Source organism: Engraulis encrasicolus, chromosome 4 (genome assembly GCF_034702125.1).
Source record: "Engraulis encrasicolus isolate BLACKSEA-1 chromosome 4, IST_EnEncr_1.0, whole genome shotgun sequence".
Classification (NCBI taxonomy): domain Eukaryota; kingdom Metazoa; phylum Chordata; class Actinopteri; order Clupeiformes; family Engraulidae; genus Engraulis; species Engraulis encrasicolus.
In genome coordinates, this window is record NC_085860.1 from 31,607,146 (window position 1) to 31,626,867 (window position 19,722).

General features: G+C 43.8%; 1 protein-coding gene across 1 annotated transcript in view; it reads right to left on the reverse strand.

The window, feature by feature from the left end:
* Positions 1 to 19,722, reverse strand: part of magi2b (membrane associated guanylate kinase, WW and PDZ domain containing 2b) — a 110,603-nt gene that overhangs the window by 28,674 nt on the left and 62,207 nt on the right. The window contains exons 7-10 of the mRNA XM_063197193.1: positions 14,201 to 14,258; positions 13,088 to 13,209; positions 10,234 to 10,416; positions 6,601 to 7,347 (exon numbers count right to left, since the gene is read on the reverse strand). Coding sequence (XP_063053263.1) covers positions 6,601 to 7,347; positions 10,234 to 10,416; positions 13,088 to 13,209; positions 14,201 to 14,258 — 1,110 coding nt within the window. The remainder of the gene's footprint in view (positions 1 to 6,600; positions 7,348 to 10,233; positions 10,417 to 13,087; positions 13,210 to 14,200; positions 14,259 to 19,722) is intronic.

A 19,722-nucleotide genomic window follows, 5' to 3' on the forward strand; every position in this document is an offset into this window, starting at 1 on the left:
ACAGAACAAGGTGATATGCGTTGCGAAGTGACTTGTTTATCTCTGACATAACCGCAATCCTGCAATTTGCCAACATCAAATGTGGGAACCATTTTTGCTTTTCGAATATTCACTAGGAAGTCACTAGGAAGTAGTAGAATATTTCAGAAATGTTGCAGAGAGCAAAACATAATTGCTAGCACTTGGCAGGCTATTCTGCCGAGCTTCAGGTGGCATAATGAGCTTTCTGATTGGCCCAGCAAGCTGCCTGTCATGCTCCTGTTGGCACAGCGTGAGCTACATGCACTTAGCGGAGTGCTGAGGGACAGAGCTGTAAACATGGCCGGGCCTGGCTGCCGCCTTGGCATCACGCCCCACTCAGCATCGCGCTGTCTCACACTTCAGCTGCTAAGTCCGGCCCACTTTCTCTCCCTCCATTTCTCTATCTTCTCTCTTTCACCCGCCCCTCCCCCCCCACACCTCTCCCTATCTCTGACTCCCCTGCCTCTCTCACACACACTCACTATGGCCTCCTATCTCACATCTTCTCCCAACCACCTCTCTCTGTTTCTCTGTCTCTCTCCATTTCTGTCTCTCTCTCTCTCTCTCTCTCTCTCTCTCTCTCTCTCTCTCTCTCTCTCTCTTTCTCTCTCTCTCTCTCTGCCCCACACACACACTCTATCTGTCGTCCTATCTCACCCCCCCCTCTCTGTATATATATTTCTCACACAAACACTCTATTTGTCTCCCTATCTCACATTCTCTCATCCCTCTCTCCCTGTCTTTTTCACTTGCTCTTTTTTCCCTGTCACGGTCTCTTTCTCCTTTCTGCAGAATGCTAGAGGTAGGTTATTGTTCCATTTCTGCTGGCGCTTTTTATATTAAAATGACATTGAGTATAAAACCGCAGAGCAAAACCCTACTCCACTAAAATCTCCGGCAAATTCCACAAACTGCCAAAGCCTTAGCCACCAGGCTGGCTTTCAGGTGAAAATGGTGTTTCCGTAAGAGTCGGTCTTGACAGCGAGTACACTGTTCTTAAACTTCTTTTTTACGTTTATGCATGTCTGTACAATTTCCTGACATATTACAAGTCCTAGCCTTCAGTGTGCTACCACATTTCTCACTGGCTGCTTGTTAGCAAAGACTTTTTTGAATTCGAGTTCACATACCAAACGAGACAGAGAAAATGTTGACACTTTTTTAAGACTGTACTTGCAGAGGCATTTTTCGGAATTGGTCAAGCGTCCTCGCCACGCAATCCAAGTCTGGTTGATTTGTCTGGGCACAGTCTAGAGTACAATATACATATTTACTATGTCCACAGCACACTACTTCAAAGCACCCAATTCCAGGGGAAACATTGTTGGTTGAACTAAGCAGACTGACACTGGTTCTATATACTATAAAGCCCCTTACAGTTTTTCTCGATTGGTTTGGCTAATTTCTCGAAACTGAGATGATATTCTCAAAACAACACGGACAAATCTCCAAACCAACTTGCAATTTCCCACAACAGAATGGCATTTTTCATTGCTTTCATCAAATTTCAAATGCTTTGTACATGTCTCAAATGTTTAGTACATCTCGGCAGATGGCTATGTACAAGTACCCTACAGTTGACACATTGAGCATACATTTAGCACATTTTCCAAATAAATTGACCTTTCTTATCTAAACGAATTAGACAATTCTCAGTCTAATGGTTGCCCTCTCCAAAACATGTCAGCATGATTTCATTGTATGAGTCATCATAAGCAAAGTAGTCTACACAATTGTCAAATCAGTCAAGGACATAATATTTTAAGAATTTCTTTACTGTAAACAGTAAATTTATGACAGTGTTCAACAGGCCAGATGGTATTGTAACTTTACTAGTTTGTAGAAAATAATTTTACGACCGTGTATACCACAGTTTTCTCTGTTGTTTGGCTAATTTCTTGACATTTTTTCAAACGGCATTCTGTGGAAGGAATTTAGTTTCGACACACAGGTAAACTGTTTTTGGAGTGATATGAGCAAGTGATGAGGATCCATGTAGTTATGCTGAACCATCCAGTTTATTTTGACAGAATGACTAAATGAATGCAAATGAGCCAAACCAATTGAGAAGGATATATGCCATTTTTATGGTACTGACTATTTATGTGGGAGAAGGTTTAGTGCTGATGCAAGAATGAGCTGTTCTGGGAGGTATATGACATTTTGCTAGTTATCTGAAGTGTTGTGCAGAAGTGTAAGAATGTTTGGCCAAATGACCCAATGGTTATAAGAATGTCATCTCAGTTTCAAGAAATTAGCCAAACCAATCGAGAAAAACTGTAATTGAGCTCCAACACTTTCTTCTAACTACATGCAACGCTACCAATGGTGGCATCAATCTAACACTCCATGTCCACACTTGAGCCTTTTTAAATAAACCTAATTTAATTGTGACCTTATTTGCTCTACGGACTCCTCATCCACAACTGGCCATTCCTCTGCGTGCACTAGGCCTGATGCTTGGTCAGCATGCTCTTAATATCTCCAGTAATAACAGCAGAAACTATTACCAGCTTAAGACGCTATGAGAGAGCAGCTGGACACAACCTGCACATGAATCCTCTGATATCACACCCCATGGCGTTCCTCTAATAACTCACCAATAATGTCAAAGGAGGCATGTACACAGCACACAGTCCTGAATTGGCCATTAGGGGTAGGATCAGGTCCATGTTGTACACTTACACAGTAAAAAAAAAATGCAGCGCTAATTCAACACTTAAAGGTGCACTGTGTAATATTTCTAGTAGTTTATTTCCAAAATTCATGCTGCCCATTCACAAATGTTACCTTTTTAACAAATACTTATCACCACCATTAAGTTCTAAGTATTCATTATGACTGGAGAAAATTGCATTTTTGTACATTAAAAGGACTATCTTCTCCATTGTCCTCCATTTGAAATTTCCAGACATGTGAATTTTTAGCTGCAAAACTTACTGTCCTTTGGTCATACTAGTAAATAATGGTTTATTATTTATTAATATTCATGAAAATATCACATTTGGCAATAGGCAGGCACAGTTTCGATGAGCAACACAGTTGCAGTACCTACTCTGGCCACAATCCTACACAGCGCACCTTTAGAGAGGCGTTTCAACATCATCCGCATACTGACTGTGTCTCACCAAGACTTTCTTGTGCATAATGTTTGGGCGAACTCACTTGAGTAATTCTCCCACCTACACACGGGTGCTGTCGGCTGAAGTATTGTGTACATTAGAACTTTACAGAGCGTAATTACTGTGGTGAACAAGCGAGCGACACTTGTTTACTCACAGTCTTTGACCCATGGGATTGGAGTTGCTATAGGCTACGCCAACTAATGCAAGCCCTATACAGTACACACACCACAGCGTAAAATTTGAGCACCAGCGGAACAGTACGACCAAACGCACTGATGAAGGCCTGAGAGGCCGCTCGCAATGCTTTATTGTTCATTGTTACATTATTCCAGTTATAACCAGGGCTTTGAACCGTTATTTTTTTCCAAACGTTCCGTTCCGAACAGAAACGGAATTATAACGTTTCCGGTTCTGAGTTCCACCAATAAATTGACGTTCCCGAACCGGTTAGAACCAAAAAATATTGTTCCCGGAACGGTTAATTTCGTTCCTGTCAGCTGATTACTCCCCATAGGCCTAACTAACGTTAACCAAGAAAGACGGAAGTGCAAATGAGTCAGCCTACATTCAAAACTGTTTATTCAAGCGGATGAAAAGAATATCCTCCAGAATTTTGTCATTCAGGGACGACCTAAGCGGAGAAGCAGAGAATAAACCTCAATGATGAAAATGTGCGCTCCACGCTGACTTGGGTCACGGGGAGCACTATGATGGACATTGTGAGTTTGTGCATATTTGAAGCGGCCATGGATGCCCAATAACGCCAAACATTGTCGGTGTGCTTTACACGCGCTTCCCTGCAATGGCTTACAATAATGCAATGCAAACTCTGTCCTTTTGTATGACAGTGGTTTCTCTTAATTAAGATGTGGAGTGAAGACTTTGTAATCTACAGCTCTCTCTCCATTCAGTCAGAGAATGTCTGATGTCACACAGGACGTGAACCTCAGCCGTCATGGTAACGTGCGCAGGAAAGAGTTTTTTTTTTGTTTGAGGAACGGTATTAACCGGTATTAACCGGTTACCACTATTTTTAAATAAGTGTTCCCGTTCCAGAACATAAAAAATAATAACGTTTCCGGTTTCGTTTCTGTTCCCTGTAAAATACAAAAAGTTCCTGGTTTTCGTTTTCGTTCCTTGAACCGGTTCGAAGCCCTGGTTATAACATTGTTTGCAAACCCACCAAAAAGTAAATAGTTTTCCGACAGACTGACATATACTGTAGAATCGCTAAGCGCAACTAAAACAAGTAAAGTTCACAGCAAATTGCTACCTTTACACTTACAGAGTTGCACCAACACATATGTGATTAAATCTGACTCTGTAAAGGTGATGGTACACTGCTAGTATCTGGCCAATGGTACTAAAAAATGTTGTCTGGACCAGTCGTGTAGTCTATATACTACGTAGAACGCGGGTATACGGAGTATACCCACTTCTAAATTTCAGGGATTTCAGTATACCCACTTAAAATTGATTGATCCATTGTTTTGAATAGCACAAATATATACAGTATACTCACTTCAAAAAAATGCTCAAATATAGAGTATACCCACCATAAAAAAGTAGACTACACCACTGGACTGTTAATCACTCTAACACTGTTATCAATATATTGAATTTGGATCAGCAGCAGAAAACTTTTTAAAACTATTCCATCAGAAAATTCAGAGCCAATCAGGGTGTTGCCCTGCACCATTGCTCAAAAAAGTTGCCCTGGCCCTGTTGTGGACTAACGGTAGGGCACTGAGTTACTACACTGGCGACCCGGGTTCAATTCCGGCCCGGGTCATTTGTCGATCCTTCCCTGTCTCTCGCTCCACACTCATTTCCTGTCGCTCCTCCACTGTCCTGTAAAAAATAAAGGTATAAAAAAAACTACAAAATATATATTTTTAAAGTTGCCCTGTGTATCACTGTAGCGAAGGGGAGTTGAGCTGCCCCGCCGAGACTCAAACCCGAACCTTCTGAGGCACCAAACTGGTGCTCTGACTGCTACCCCAAAGAGCCAGGCTCGTTTGCGTGACAGCATGCAAACAGTCAGAGCGCACCCACAACCCCAGTGATGGCCACTCCATCACAATCACTATCTTGAGTGTTGAATTAACACTGCAGTATTTATTGTGTGTGCTTTTCCAGGAGTTCATTACACTCCCACACCCTAAGACACACTTGATTTGAGAGGTTGAATGCGCTTCTTTGATCCACTTGGTCAGCAGCGTCTCAGTGGATGCCAGCCCGGCAGCCTGAGGCACACGGTGAATGATGGCAGTCTAAGCCTTGTTGGTCTTCTCTCTCTCTCTCTCTCTCTCTCTCTCTCTCTCTCTCTCTCTCTCTCTCTCTCTCTCTCTGTCGCTCTCTCGGCTGCTAGCTCCGACATCCCCCGTACTACTCAGTCGCCACGTGCTGAGTAGACGTGTAAGTGCTGTGTCATCATCATCACAAGACACTCTCTTCCTCTTGGAAGTTCTTTTAAGAGGTGCTGAGACATTGTAGTGAGTGAAGGGCAGTGAAGTCATCTTCCCCCAGCATTGAACCCTTGTTTTCAAAAGGTACCTCAGAAGCACTTTTGCCAACAAAAGCAAAATAGATACATGGTAAAGCTGCCGGGGTGGTACTCTAGAGCAGTGGTTCCCAACCTATGGGCCGGGACCCAACCTATGGGTCGCCAAAGATCCACAGTGGGTCGCGAAGCCCTCTTGATTTTAAGGGGTTTAATTTTAATACCATATTTAGCCCATGTTGAATAAATGACTAAGCATTTAAATGAATATATGCATAGAAGCAACAAAATGTAAGTGATACATTAAACAGTTACAGAGTATCAAGTGACTCCCTCTCGTGTGGGCGTTCGCGCGATTGGGTCACTAAAGCTTGCGATGGTAAAAATATGGGTCCCTGAAGAAAACGGTTGGGAACCACTGCTCTAGAGCAGCACAGCGATGGCAAAATAACCCAAGTGATGGCAATCCATTACAGTCACATATGACAGACACATACACAGAAACATAAACAGGGAAAATGTGGAAGAGTTTGGTCGCATTTAACTTAAGCCCCCAAAAATGCTACATGCTAACAGAAGTGAAAGCACGTCTGACTGACTGGGAGCACACGGAACGCTCAGAGAGGTATGGATCAGCTCGTCTCAATTCAAATAAGAACACATTTCATTATGGAAGTAGGATGGACTGTTCCTTTATAATTTGCTGTTACAAGAATGGCAATGACCAAGCCGTAGTGCATTACTAAAGGCCCTGTGTAATGTCATAGTAGTAGTGTAGTACTATGGTAGTTAACTTTTCAATGACTATTACAGCAATCCACTGGCAGAACGGCATGCATTATGATGCTACAAGTATGACACAACACCAAGAGCGGTTAAGTAGACTTTGAAAGTGAAAACAGACATCAGACAAAACAGATAAAACAACACCCAGTGGTTGCAACTGCTCACCGGTGATGGTGGGGGTCCCCCTCTGTATGACGAGTGTTGCCTCGGTCCCCACGCTGCAGTCTTTCAGCAGCTGCACCACCTGGTTGTGGTTGAGGCCGTGCAGGCTCTGCTGGTTGAACTCCACCATCAGGTCTCCCTCGCACAGCCCCGAGCAGCCCTGCGCGTCCAGCACCTGCTTGACCCGCTGGCCCGTGGAGCTGTCGGCGATGGTGAAGCCGAAGCCCTCTGTGCCCTTCACGATGGTGACGCTCAGCAGCTCCACGCCTCCCTGCCCACCGCCGACGACCCCTGCTGCCGCCGCCGCTGCCGCTGCCGCCGCAGTCCCTGAACTGGCCATGGACACCGCGTCCTCGTGCCCTGCAGCACCAGCTCCGCCACTGCCACCGGGGGTGAGGGAAGGCGGCTGGGAGCCGTCCAGGTGCGTGTCGCCCGGGTGGGGGATGGGCGTCTGCTGGTCGGGCAGCCGCCCGGTGAGCGACATGTACTCCATGTAGTTGTCGTAGTTGCTGCGGCCGTTGAGCAGGAGCTGGTGCTCCATGCCCAGGTGGCCCATGGCGGCGGCGTTGCTGGCTGCGGCTGCGGCGGCGGCGGCGGCCGAGGGGTCCTCGGGGTCGTAGGGCAGCGGGTAGCCGCGGCACAGCATCAGCGTCACGCTCTGGCCGATGGGCACCGACTGGAAGAGCTTGACCACGTCGGCGTGCGTGGTGCCCAGCACGCAGATGTCGTTGATGTAGACGATGACGTCACCTGTGGGGAGAGGAGGGCGGGGAGAAGGGGAGAAGGGGGGAATAATTGATTGGCAGAGGAGGTCACTCACTCATAGTACATGCTATACTGTAGCACAGTAGAGGCCACATTGACTCCATAAATATCCACCACCACCTCCCATATCATATCATATTATCTTATGCAAGCATACAACTCCCTTTTTATCCCGACCTCCACTGCAAATACAGTGGATACAGTATATGCAGTACTGTTACAGTACATTACTTCCTACCAAAAGCCTCATCCAATCTTCACATAATAACACATCATTTCCTCTGATGCATCGATCCCGTATATGTACACAGGGCCGGATTATGGCACAGGCTAGATATGGCTGCGGCCTAGAGGCCCCCACCTGCCAGGGGGCCTGGATAAACCAAAAGTTAAAAGTTGCAGAATTGTGTGCGTTATTGAAAAATTAATCTATCGTATCGAGTACAGTTTTAAATCTTGTTAATTCTCCTCTCCACAGTTGGTGTTACCTTTTCATGTTATCATGTTATCTTTTTCCTAGCTCATAATTATGACACCGTCTATATGGAATTTTGTGGCGTGGAAATTCGCCTTATGAAGGGGGCCCCACAGCAACCAGTAGCCTAGGGGCCCCAGGCCATCTTAGCCCGGCTCTGTACGGTACGTACAGTATTTATCCCTAATACCACTGCAGACACAGTGGACGTACTGTACACATACAGTGCAGTTCAATACAGTTCACTATTCTCAAAGCTCACATCCACTCTTCGCTTGCAGTATCCCCGCACACACACATCATTTCCTCTCATGCATCTATTCCACACAGTATTTATCCTGACCACCACTGCAGATGGACTATGACCAAGAGAGGGATTATCTGAAATGAAAGCCTGTTAGAGAACTGCTGCGGTTTAGATTACTAGCGCGTTTTACAATAACCACACATCACAAGGAAGCAGGAAAGTAAACCATTCACACGAATCACACATTGAGGATCACTTTAAAATAGCATATTCTGTGCATATTCTACACAGTGGCATATTCTACTAACATGCGCATGTGCGGATGCAAGTGCGGATGCACACACACATGCACACGCACGCACACGCATACACACACAGAGGGTGTGAGTTGAAGGTATGCCTAGCTGATGACATGAAGGAATCAAGGTCAAAGAGAATAGGGGGATTAGACATAGAGAGGGGGGAGAGAGATACATGTCTAGAGGAGGGCACATTACTTTTTTAAACCATTCATATTCAGAATGTGTTTAGTGCTTAAGAAAATTCCAGAAGAAGTATTTGCATTTGCATTCCAAATTTCAGGCCTGAACAACACTATGTGCCTCACAACATCAGCAGTAGCGACACGCAAAGCAAGAATCTGGCAAAACCCATTGCTTTGGCTGTCTCCTTAATGTCAAATTTATAACAAATAAATAATATAGCGTTTCTTTAAGTTTGGGAGAAGTTGTTCTCTCGCAGTAATGAAACGGCATCCTCTATTGTAAGTCACTTTGCGTTAAAAAAAAAGGTCCAGCCGAGTGTGATGTAAAATGTACCACATGGAGACTCAGTAGGACGGAATAAAGGACGAACACAGACAGCTGATGGAGGAGCGCTGCTGCTGACATGTGTCCAGGTAGAGTACAGGTGTCCATCTGGCCGTCTTGGCTGCGGGCAGTGGGCCCCTTGGGGGATGACGGCCTTGACCTGTGGGAACTCATCAGGCTTGTGCGTGTGTGTGTGCTCGCGCGCCTGTGTGTGTGTGTGTTTGCGCGCCCGTGTGTGTGTGTGTGTGTGTGTGTGTGTGTGTGTGTGTGTGTGTGTGTGTGTGTGTGTGTGTGTGTGTGTGTGTGTGTGTGTGTGTGTGTGTGTGTGTGCATATGTGTGTGCATATGTGTGTGTGCGCACGTGCGTGTGTGTGTGTCTGTTTTCAGGCGTACAGAGAACCGTGCAAGTGCCAGTATCAGTGTCTGGCCCGCCCCTCATCCCGAGCTGACTGACATGTTCATACCGACAATTAACCCAATTAAGGAGTAAGGATTTGTTCCCAGTTCCTCTAGAATTTCACTTGAACACTCTTACAGCTTCCATAGAACTATGTTTTAAAAATCCCGCAAAGTCCTTGTAACATCATAATGAGAACTCAAAATTTTGGCAAAATTCTAATCACACATTTGTGATTTAAGAGCGTCCAGGAACCAAATAGTGTGTTTACGATGCAAACAACGCCAACACCGTTGTTAAAATATAGCCAGAGGTGAAGTACAAGTACTCTTACTGATGTTATAACCACACTAGTACATGATCTTACATAGTTTATACACAAGTTATTTCACTGTGTCAAACGAGGTACATACACTGTAATGCCTCTTTTCCACTGCCTGTTTTCTGCCTACAGCTTGACAAAGCGTGACTCGGCCGCCACTTTCTGCTTTTTGAATAGGCACGATACAGCTCAATCGTAAAGCAAAAAGTGGCGAGTCGAGTTGCGCTGTGTCAACCTGTAGGCCTACCACAAAAATGGCAGTGGAAAAGAGGCATAAGAGTACCTCCAGTTTTACTCTATATACCCCTTTGAAAATAGCATGTGGTAAAATGAAGACAGCACAGTATGAATCCTGGTCTTTTTTTCCCATGTAACTGATGCAGTAACCAGAACTGGCACCATTCTGGACGGACTGAAGACAGCTTGTGTGTGTGTGTGTGTGTTTGTGTTTGTGTCTCTGTCTGTGTCTGTGTCTGTGTGTTTGCCTAATGATTCTCACAGTTTCGTAACTGGATGCTGAATCCCACATAAACCATAAATGAATGAAGCACTTTTCTTTCTTTATTCGCCCATGTCCTTCATTGATGTTTGCGTGTGTGTGCATTTTGTGCACATACATACCGGTGTCCATCTTGCCGTCTTGTGCGGCGGGTCCCTCCGGTATGACGCTCTTGACTTGCAGGAACTCGTCGGGCTCGTCTCCGCCGATGATGGTGAACCCGAAGCCCATGTTGCTCTTCTGCAGCGAAGTGGACAGGAAGGTGCCCTTCAGCTGCGTCGGGTCACGCGTGAACGGAGGCTTCTCTGCAGATTCAAGATTCGAGATTCAATATGTTTATTCACGTTCAATACGTGAATTGGGCATTCCACGGAATTGCATTGAAAAATGCATTTTATATAGGTTGAAAAAGTATGTCCTCAAAATATTTGAATGGCAGGAATTCACACATAGGGATAGGACCTCTGAACAGCTATTTTCAACAATAAAATGTCAAGCAAAATGTCAGCAAAAGTCAAAAATGGTAAATACACAGTTTTGCAAATAAACTCATCAGATGGTAACGATTAAAACTTGGTCATTACAATGTTGGTGACAAGGTGAGGTTATTACATAGGCTCTGCACAAAGGGGTTAAGAGTTGAATTTAACACACATGGTGTTCGTCAAACTCTCAACGCAAATTTACGCTGAATCATTTATTGTGGAGGAGCAAACTTCACTCAGTGTTTATACGTTGCTGTGAGGGTGCTGGCCAAAAATGCTAAACTGAAACAAAAGAGACCAGCTCAATTAGGTAAATAGGCAAATCATCAAAGAGGTAAATAGGCAAATTGGCCTCTTTCATTTTATTTCAGATTATGCATGTTGGCAAACACAGACAGATGGGCAGAGGCAGACTAAGATGGCCACACACACAGACACAGACACACAGACAGGTGTGTGCACGCACACTCACACCAGCACACACACACACGCACGCACGCGCACGCATGCACACACACACACACACACACACACACACACACACACACACACACACACACACACACACACACACACACACACACACACGCAGGCTCACACACACACACACACACACACACACACACACACACACACACACACACACACACACACACCTGTCAGGAGAATGCACTTCACATGGCACACACGGCCCTGCACTCTCGAACTAGGCAGACACATTACACATGTAAACACCACATACCACACGGCAAACCTGCTGACACTAGCAGGACTGGGAAACACACAGTGCTCAGCAGTGCCGTGATCCAGGCACCGAGGCGAATGAACTGTGAATACCAGTCCTCATTTTTGCTCTTTCCACAGCTGACAGATAACGTGGAATTCTCTCATGTTATAAAGTTCGCCAACATGGTTGAATGAGCATGTGTAATTACGGTGTGTCTTAGGAATCTGTCTGTGGTACATCGCTGTGACAGTTCTTAACAATGACAAAGACGGCATGTTCACAGCATGCGATCCTAATATCAGGAGCAAGTCCAGAGCCACTTGAGAAGAGTTTCTTCTTTCTTTCCCATTTTCAGACGTGGCCCAGGGTCCAGTTCCCTGTTCCCATCTGTAACCTTAATATTTATAATATAAAAATAGCTTGGCAATTTGGTGCTGTTTTACCTCCGTTGATGTATTACTTTTATAATAATACTTATAGTATTATGTTAATTACATATAATTACATTAATTTGGTAATTTAGTTGTATTCTATGTGTGCTCTAGCCCCTAGCGTATATACTTGAACCCCAGAATCCTATCGTACATCGTTCAACGGTTTTGAAGCATTTGTGAGATTACTTCAGCCGTGGATTAGCGGAAATGTTGCTTAGAAGCGCTGAAAACAAGCGCTGATAGGACGATCAGAAGCGTCAGTCAAACCAACTACCTATTCTAATCAGTCAATTTAATAGCTCTCAAAAATAAAGGCTCAGCATGAAAAATATAGTTGCATTATTTGAAAAAGAAGGGAAACTACCATTTGAACAAAACAGGGTAAACTTGACAATAATTCTAAAGCAGATATATCAAGCCACCCATTGAAATGAATGGGAAATGACACTCTACTTCCTTGTTCCACCGGAAAATTGCTTATTGTCCTGCCCGCGGGCGGTTGCTCCACTTTAAAATAGAATGTTACGGCTCAAAGTTAGTACATACTATGTCAGTGGCTATAACACTATACTGAATTCCAAGACGATGAAGCTAGTCAGCAACCTCTCTTCCACAGGAGCTCTGCACTTAAGCACTTTATTGTGAAGCACTTTGGTGCGACTCGGCTGTCTGTAAATGTGCTATAGAAATAAAGCTGACTTGACTTGACTTGACATCTGTATGTCTCAAGGGTATAGGGGAGGCTATCTTGAGCGCTGGATCACCTCTGTAGATGCTAGCACTATGTATGTTTGAACTGTATTGTAGCTGCACATACAGTATAACTCCATAAAGCTGGGTTCAAACTACACAACTATCCATCCAATTCTCTGCCGAAGCCCCCTCATGACAATCAGTGGGATGCTACTCACCAGGGGCATTGCAAGAACTTGACAGACAAGTTTCCTTTGTGGTGTACGATAACCTAAACCTAAGATAGAATTTGACCGGTTCAAAGAGTGTCACAAATAGTACTCTAGAATTGAGCGGTTATATGTATTGTATGTTGGACCTGTATACTGTAGCATTACTTCTAACAGTATGCGGTGGTGGCTCTGACAAGAGATGATTCACCTATGTAGACGCTGGGTCTATGTACTGCATGCTCTATCTATATGCTAGCTTTAACTGTAAGCTGAGATGGCTCTGTTGATGGTTCAGTTGAGAGCCAGTTCACCTCTGTATGTGCAGTAGATGCTGGTTCTATGCATGTCTGAACTGTACACTATAGCTGTCACTCTACTCTATAGGAGTGTGCTGGGGTGGCTGTGTTGAGAGCTGGCTGGTTCACCTCTGTAGATGGTGGGCAAGGGCAGGGCGGACAGGCCCTGACTCTGCATCTGCTGCTGTTGCTGGAGACGTCTCTTGGCCTCCAGGACCGGGTTCTCAAACTGGGTTCTTCTGTTGATGTGGCTACACATTTAGACGCAAGGCGGGAGAGAGAGAGAAAGAGAGAGAGAGAGAGAGAGAGAGAGAGATGAAAAGAAAGAAAGAAAGAAAGAAAGAAAGAAAGAAAGAAAGAAAGAAAGAAAGAAAGAACGAAAGAAAGAAAGAAAGATACAGCAGATAGATAGCGAAAAGCGAAAGCCAAAACTCATTAAAAGACAAATCTCTGTAGCTCACCTCTGGGGGGACCAGATATGTACAGCAGATTCGTCTGCTGTTTCAGATTAAATATTGAAATAGAAACATTGAAACCTACAAGCCTACAAGCATTTTTCTGTGTCATAAAAACACCTAAACATTGAACACACAGCTATTTCAAAATGCAAACAAAAAAGGCTTATAATAAATTCTATTTCAGGATTACGGTAAAAGATGTTGTTTTTCCATCCTCTGGAGGTAGCCAAAGCCCAAAGTCCCTGATACATCAGAACAAATAAGATTACCTTACAGCAATATATGTTTTTTTAACAGAACACTTGTTTTTATGATACTTTTTGTGGAGCAACGTTGCCCTGTTTCAGTACCTACTGAGCGCTCTTTTCGACACAGTAAAATTTGCAGTGTTAATTTAACACTTAGAGAGTCAATTTAACACCATCTAGATTGTCTTTGGTCCCAGGGTACTCTGTAAGGTTTTAATTAACACTGTCTTTTTTATGTTCCTCCATCTCTGAGTGAGCCCATCTGTGTGAATGCATAGTAGCATTGTGATGTCGTCCCCTACAGGCAATCCTAACATCAAAAACAGATATTGGGCCAATACTAAGAAGCTGGTTCAGGAGTAAACCAGGTTGAGTTAAGAGGTAAATCATCTAATAGAAAAGCCTGGAGTAATAAAATGGACTTCAGGCTTTTCTATTAGTGGATTTACCCACTGTAGCTTGAAGCGAGAGCCTAAGGACAATCACAAGACCAACAGAAGTATAAAGAAAAAAATGATTAAGACAACAGAACTTACTCGACGAAGTAACTGCCATATATAGGGTCGTCAATTTTCTCCCATCCATACGGAAGCTCTGACATAAAAACAACAACAACAAGAACAACAAACCATATAGTGAAACCATATTAAGAGTGAAAAAAAAGCCACAGACGTGTGCATACGGTGTGTAGCATATGTAGCTGTAGTGTAGTGTAGTGTAGCAGAGCATTCAAGCGGTCCCAAGGAAGCATCTGCATATTGCATATGTCCTCTGTAGTACACTTCCAAAGGGAGGGGAACACTGGGAGGCTGGATGTACAACATGTAAATAACGATGATCACTGAATATGCCCTCTGTGGTGTACTTCGAAGGCTTAGGGGGAGACTAGAAGACTTAGAAGGCCGGATGTAAATAATGATGATAAGGAGAGGATGTGGCAGCCGGCCTGTGATATCTCTCAGAGGTCAACTCAGAGCCAAGCACTGAGACGCTCTGCAGAACAAGCCTAGGAACAGCTACGTATGTGGACATTAGAATATGCTAGAGTGGATGCTATTGAAAGGAATGAATGAGAGAGAGAGAGAGAGAGAGAGAGAGAGAGAGAGAGAGAGAGAGAGAGAGAAAGACAGACAGACAGACAGACAGACAGACAGACAGACAGACAGACAGACAGACAGAGAAGGGGATAGCTAGCTAGTAGGTAAATAGATAGCTGAAACACATTAAAAACTATGCAGCATACAAAGGTAAAATATTGCTTAAACACATTTTTTTTCGTATACAGAATACATTTCTCTGAGCATCAGCATCCAGTCAAAATCTCAGTCAGAAGCAATACAACCCAGAACAGTGCCATAATACAGATGTCAACAGTAAGACACATCAATCTACAAAATCTACATTTTAATCCGAAAATCATCGCAGAAAATCGGAGGAAGGAAACATAACTGTCACTGTTTCATTCACACGCAATGCTGACTGGCACAATGGTGCTGCTGTCTCTGAGACTGCAGACGAGACAAAAACAAAGTTGGGAGAATAAGGCGAGCAAGTGTGAGGGTGTATGCCAGTCAGAGGCCTGGGTAGTGGCAGCGGGATGGCGGAGAAAAGAGAGGGGCACCAGAGCAAGGCGGGTGAAGAAAAGAATGAAAGAAGAACGACGTGAGAGGAGGGCAAATGAGAGGAGACGTGATGACAGGAGTGACAGGAAGCAGAGGGAGCAGAGGGAGGAGAGGCCAGTCTCCTGTTTTTGTTGTGAGTGTCAGACGATGATTGAAGAGGCGTTGGTAGTCTACATGCACAGCAGAATAAGAACAAAAGGGCGGATAAACTTCCTTTTACGATTTATTCTTTAGTATCTACATGTCTGTATGCATCTCTAAATAATGTACATAATGTCACATACTTTGCTTGCACTCTACTGATGCAGCAAGAACAGTGTGAAAAAGGTTACGCAACATTTTAAAAAGTTGATGTGGACCTACAGTACCTTACAGCTCCATTTTTACCCATTACCGCCATTAAAACCTCCATTACTCGTATCATAGGACCATGATGTTGAAATAAGAGCAAAGGCCACAGGATGGGGGTGTGGGATGCGCCATTTACTAGCCTTAAAAAATCTAGATGCTCAGGGTGTGAAGTGGTGCATTGAAATTTAAGCTGATGCAGTGTACCATGAATAGGCTTGCATGTCCACAGGGACCCGGGTTTGTATCTAGTCTGGGTCATTTCCTAACCAGAGAGTTGTATGAAGTAGAAGTAGAAGTACTCTTACAGATGTAATTACAACACTAGTAGCATGATATTGCAACATCAAATTACATCTGTAAGAGTACTTCTGTTCCTAACCCTCTCTCCCACTCTCTTCCTGTCATGCTCTTCGCTGTCCTATCCACAATAAAGGCATTCAAAATCTAAATACTGCCTTGGCCCTGGCGCAAATGGCTAAGGCACTGTACTGTTATGCCGGGGGACCTGGGTTCGATGCCAGCCTTAGGTCATTTCCCAATCCTCCCCCATGTCTCATTCCCTGCCCCATTCTTCACTATCCAAATACAGGACAACCCCCACAAAAAATATATATTTTTAAAACAATGTAGACGCTCCTAGCAGCAGCAAATGTACATCGGTGCCTGGGGGTCTACTGACAATCATGTTGAATTAAAAGACTTGAATTAATGCTTCTAAGAGTGGATGGTGGAATGATAGTGAAGAGCATCCTACACAGTGTTGCCAGAGGTACTGTAATTATTGTATTTGTATTCCATACTTTTGTCCTCTGTACAATCAAAAATGCATGGTGTGTGATAATCTCTGAGTTTTCATTCAGTTCATTTAGTTGCCTTGACACAACCTTTTGGTTCATGTAAAATAATTTCCTCCCAAAAGCCCCTAAAACAATAATGTTGAGGTTTTGGTACGGTATTTTCCATCTGGCAATACTGATCCTACAGTATACCATCATATTATTCATTGTGCTGATTGGTTGTTCAGTAGTTCTATCCTGTTGCATGTAGGGATCTGAAGGACAAATATGACCAAATAAGTTCCTAGAGTCTTCCAAGCTTGATTTTATGTGGGACTAGCGCTGCTAGGCTACTCTTGTATGTTACCATTGATGAGGTTGGATTTCAGCCTGAGGTCATTTTCCCACCCATCTCTTTCCCACTCATTTCCATGTCAACTCCATGCTTTCCTTTCGATACGAAAAGTCAATGCAATCCCCACAAGATGCTTCCAATTATCAGATCAGCAACTGCAGCATTCAAGGTTTTTCTTCCGGTTCTCAGGGCAAACAGCCCAATGTTAAACTATCAGGAGGCCGTCATGAGCAGATGTACGTACACCAGAAATGTGCTGATTATTATTTCAAATTTCCTAAACGGAAAACATCCCTGAGGCACTGTGCGCAGTGATGTAGACAACGCAAATATACACCACGCGCACAAACACACACACTCACGGATGCACGCACGCACACCACACACGCACACACGCACACACGCACGCACGCACGCACGCACACACACACAAAGCAATCAAGGCAAAGGCACTTTCGTGGAGGGCTAAAGAGAATATAGAGTGCAAGACTGGCACAGCTTCTTCCACCTTAAATGCATGCCGGGCCACCTTAAATGATTGGTCCTCCTCCTCTAGTTTCTATGGCAACACCAGAAGAAGTCTCCTTTTCCCTGGGCTTAGGACTCGTTTGTCTCCCCCCTCTGTGCTCGAGATGTGTTGGTGAGCGGCTGCATGTCAACATATTAGTGTATGTACTCATGTTCCTCTCAAGGTCTCTCTGGGCTTTACGATTTAAAAGACGTGAATGGATGTTTGGCTTGTATGTGCTCGTGTGTGTGTGTGTGTGCATGTGCGTGTGTGTGTGTGTGTGTGTGTGTGTGTGTGTGTGTGTGTGTGTGTGTGTGTGTGTGTGTGTGTGTGTGTGTGTGTGTGTGTGTGTGTGCGTGTTTATTTCTTTGCAGTCTATTCAGCAGTCTTAATGTGTTGTGCATTGTGCTTAATGAGTTGCTCAGAGGGCTGGATGACTCATTTGGTCTTTGAAGAGCACAATCACATCAGCTTCAAGTTAGTGCGGCTCTCCACTTCTGAAGACCAACAACATTGCCGAGATGTGACTCCCAGACCGCACACAAAACCGCCTCAGTGCAATCCCTGTGTTCCAAGTAGCTAACAAGAGATAAAATAATTTTCGAAATAATGACATTCGCTCTCAGCACGATGGAAATCTAGAAATGAATAAACATATTGCGGAAGTATTGTGTCTTATTATCTTGTACTAATGGCTTAACTACCTTCATTTTTATTTTCTTTGAAAAGATATGCAAATCAGGGCTGACTGACGAGAGGATCTTTATTCAACATCGAAGTGCACTCTAGACATGGTCTTTTTTGGATCCTGATGAGCACCTAATTTGAAAATGTTTTTCAACAATATCTCCATGTCTACCTCTTTCACCACACCACAGACTTCTACAGTATGTCCTAGTATCATGAAGCAATACCTTATCTGAATGAATGAATGCATTTATTTAGTCTATTAGATGTAAAAAGTAAAAATATTGTATTGCAACAGTAACCATACATGAAAAGGAATAAACAGACAGGGATATGCACAAAAAGTCCCAAAACGTATTTAAATTGTGGTCCCTTATGTACTGTTCTGTTTCATCAGATATTCAAATAAGGGTTACTATTTTGTTTGGATAAAAGCATCTCTCAAGTAATATTGTCATCAAACCCCTGGACAGGACTGACCTCTGTAATGGAGAGGACCAGTAGGCATTTGCTAACTAGCTCTGAGCCAGGCTATTGGACACACATACGTCCACAGCTGAGCTGGAGCTTTGCTCTGGGGAAGGAAGGCTCAGTGATGAATCAAGGGGAGAATGGGAGTGTTTGCACGAGGGCTTCACAGCATTCTGGCTGTAATGTCATAAATCAATGGGGGATCAGGTCTGACATGCGGTGGGTCAATACAGCTACATGGCAGAGACCCACGGGTCCCCAGAGGTCACAGGCTCCTGAAGAGCCTTTTTGAGTAGTAGTAGTAAACAGCCTGCGAGCAAGAGAGCCATGTTTGCTGCAATAACACAGCATGCCGAGGCAATACACATGGGAGACTATGAGTGAATTCCTCATTCCTCAAGTCTATGCTTCAAGTTCGCTGGCTAGTTCGTGCACATTTCTTACGATATTACATGGTATTACATGTAGTACATGTAGGAAAAAAAGGAATCGTAAAACAAACCATGGACTGGCAAATAATACACCACTTGTTGGACTTAATCCACACATCTGTTCCTTTCAGGAAACTTGAGCTAAGCTTAATTGGTATTGTGCAATTACCCACAATCTTATGGAAAGTTGCTTACAGTACAAGGCTCAACAGACTGCCATTTTCATACTGATTAATATTTTTATGTGAAATATGGTGAATAGATAATCCCAATTCCCAAAAGGGGAAATGGTCTAAGTACAAAAATAGTAAGTTTACTTTTCAGGGAAATTGCTTAGAAGCCAAAAGTATTATTCCATATCTTCAGCAAAGTGAATAATAGCTGAATTCAAATAACACTAGGACATTTTTGGTCAACCCATCCATTTTTAAACATTTCCGTGTCTATCAGTCTCCTCTTTGAGATTGCAAGTTCAGTACAGGATGTGTGACCATCTGCCCATGAAGGGGGCTGTTCACATTCATTTGTCTTCCAGAGCTGCACAGTGTGCCAGCCAGATCACACAACTTATGGAGCAGTTTCGTGGCGTATCTGTTGAGTGGCTTCCCAAATGTAAAACACTGCCGCCCTGCCGAGCACCCCTTTGCACCGCTGTCAGCTTGCTGTAACGATGAATATATTTGCATAATTTATTGCAGCACACAGCAAAATCTGAGCAGATCCTGTAAGGCACTTCATAATGGAGTGGCCATTGGGTTGTATGAGGAACAATTTTCAAATATGATCTTACACTGTCTATCATTTCAATTTTATCTCTATTTTAGTGAAAGCCCAAACTCACTCTAGGTACCTCAAGG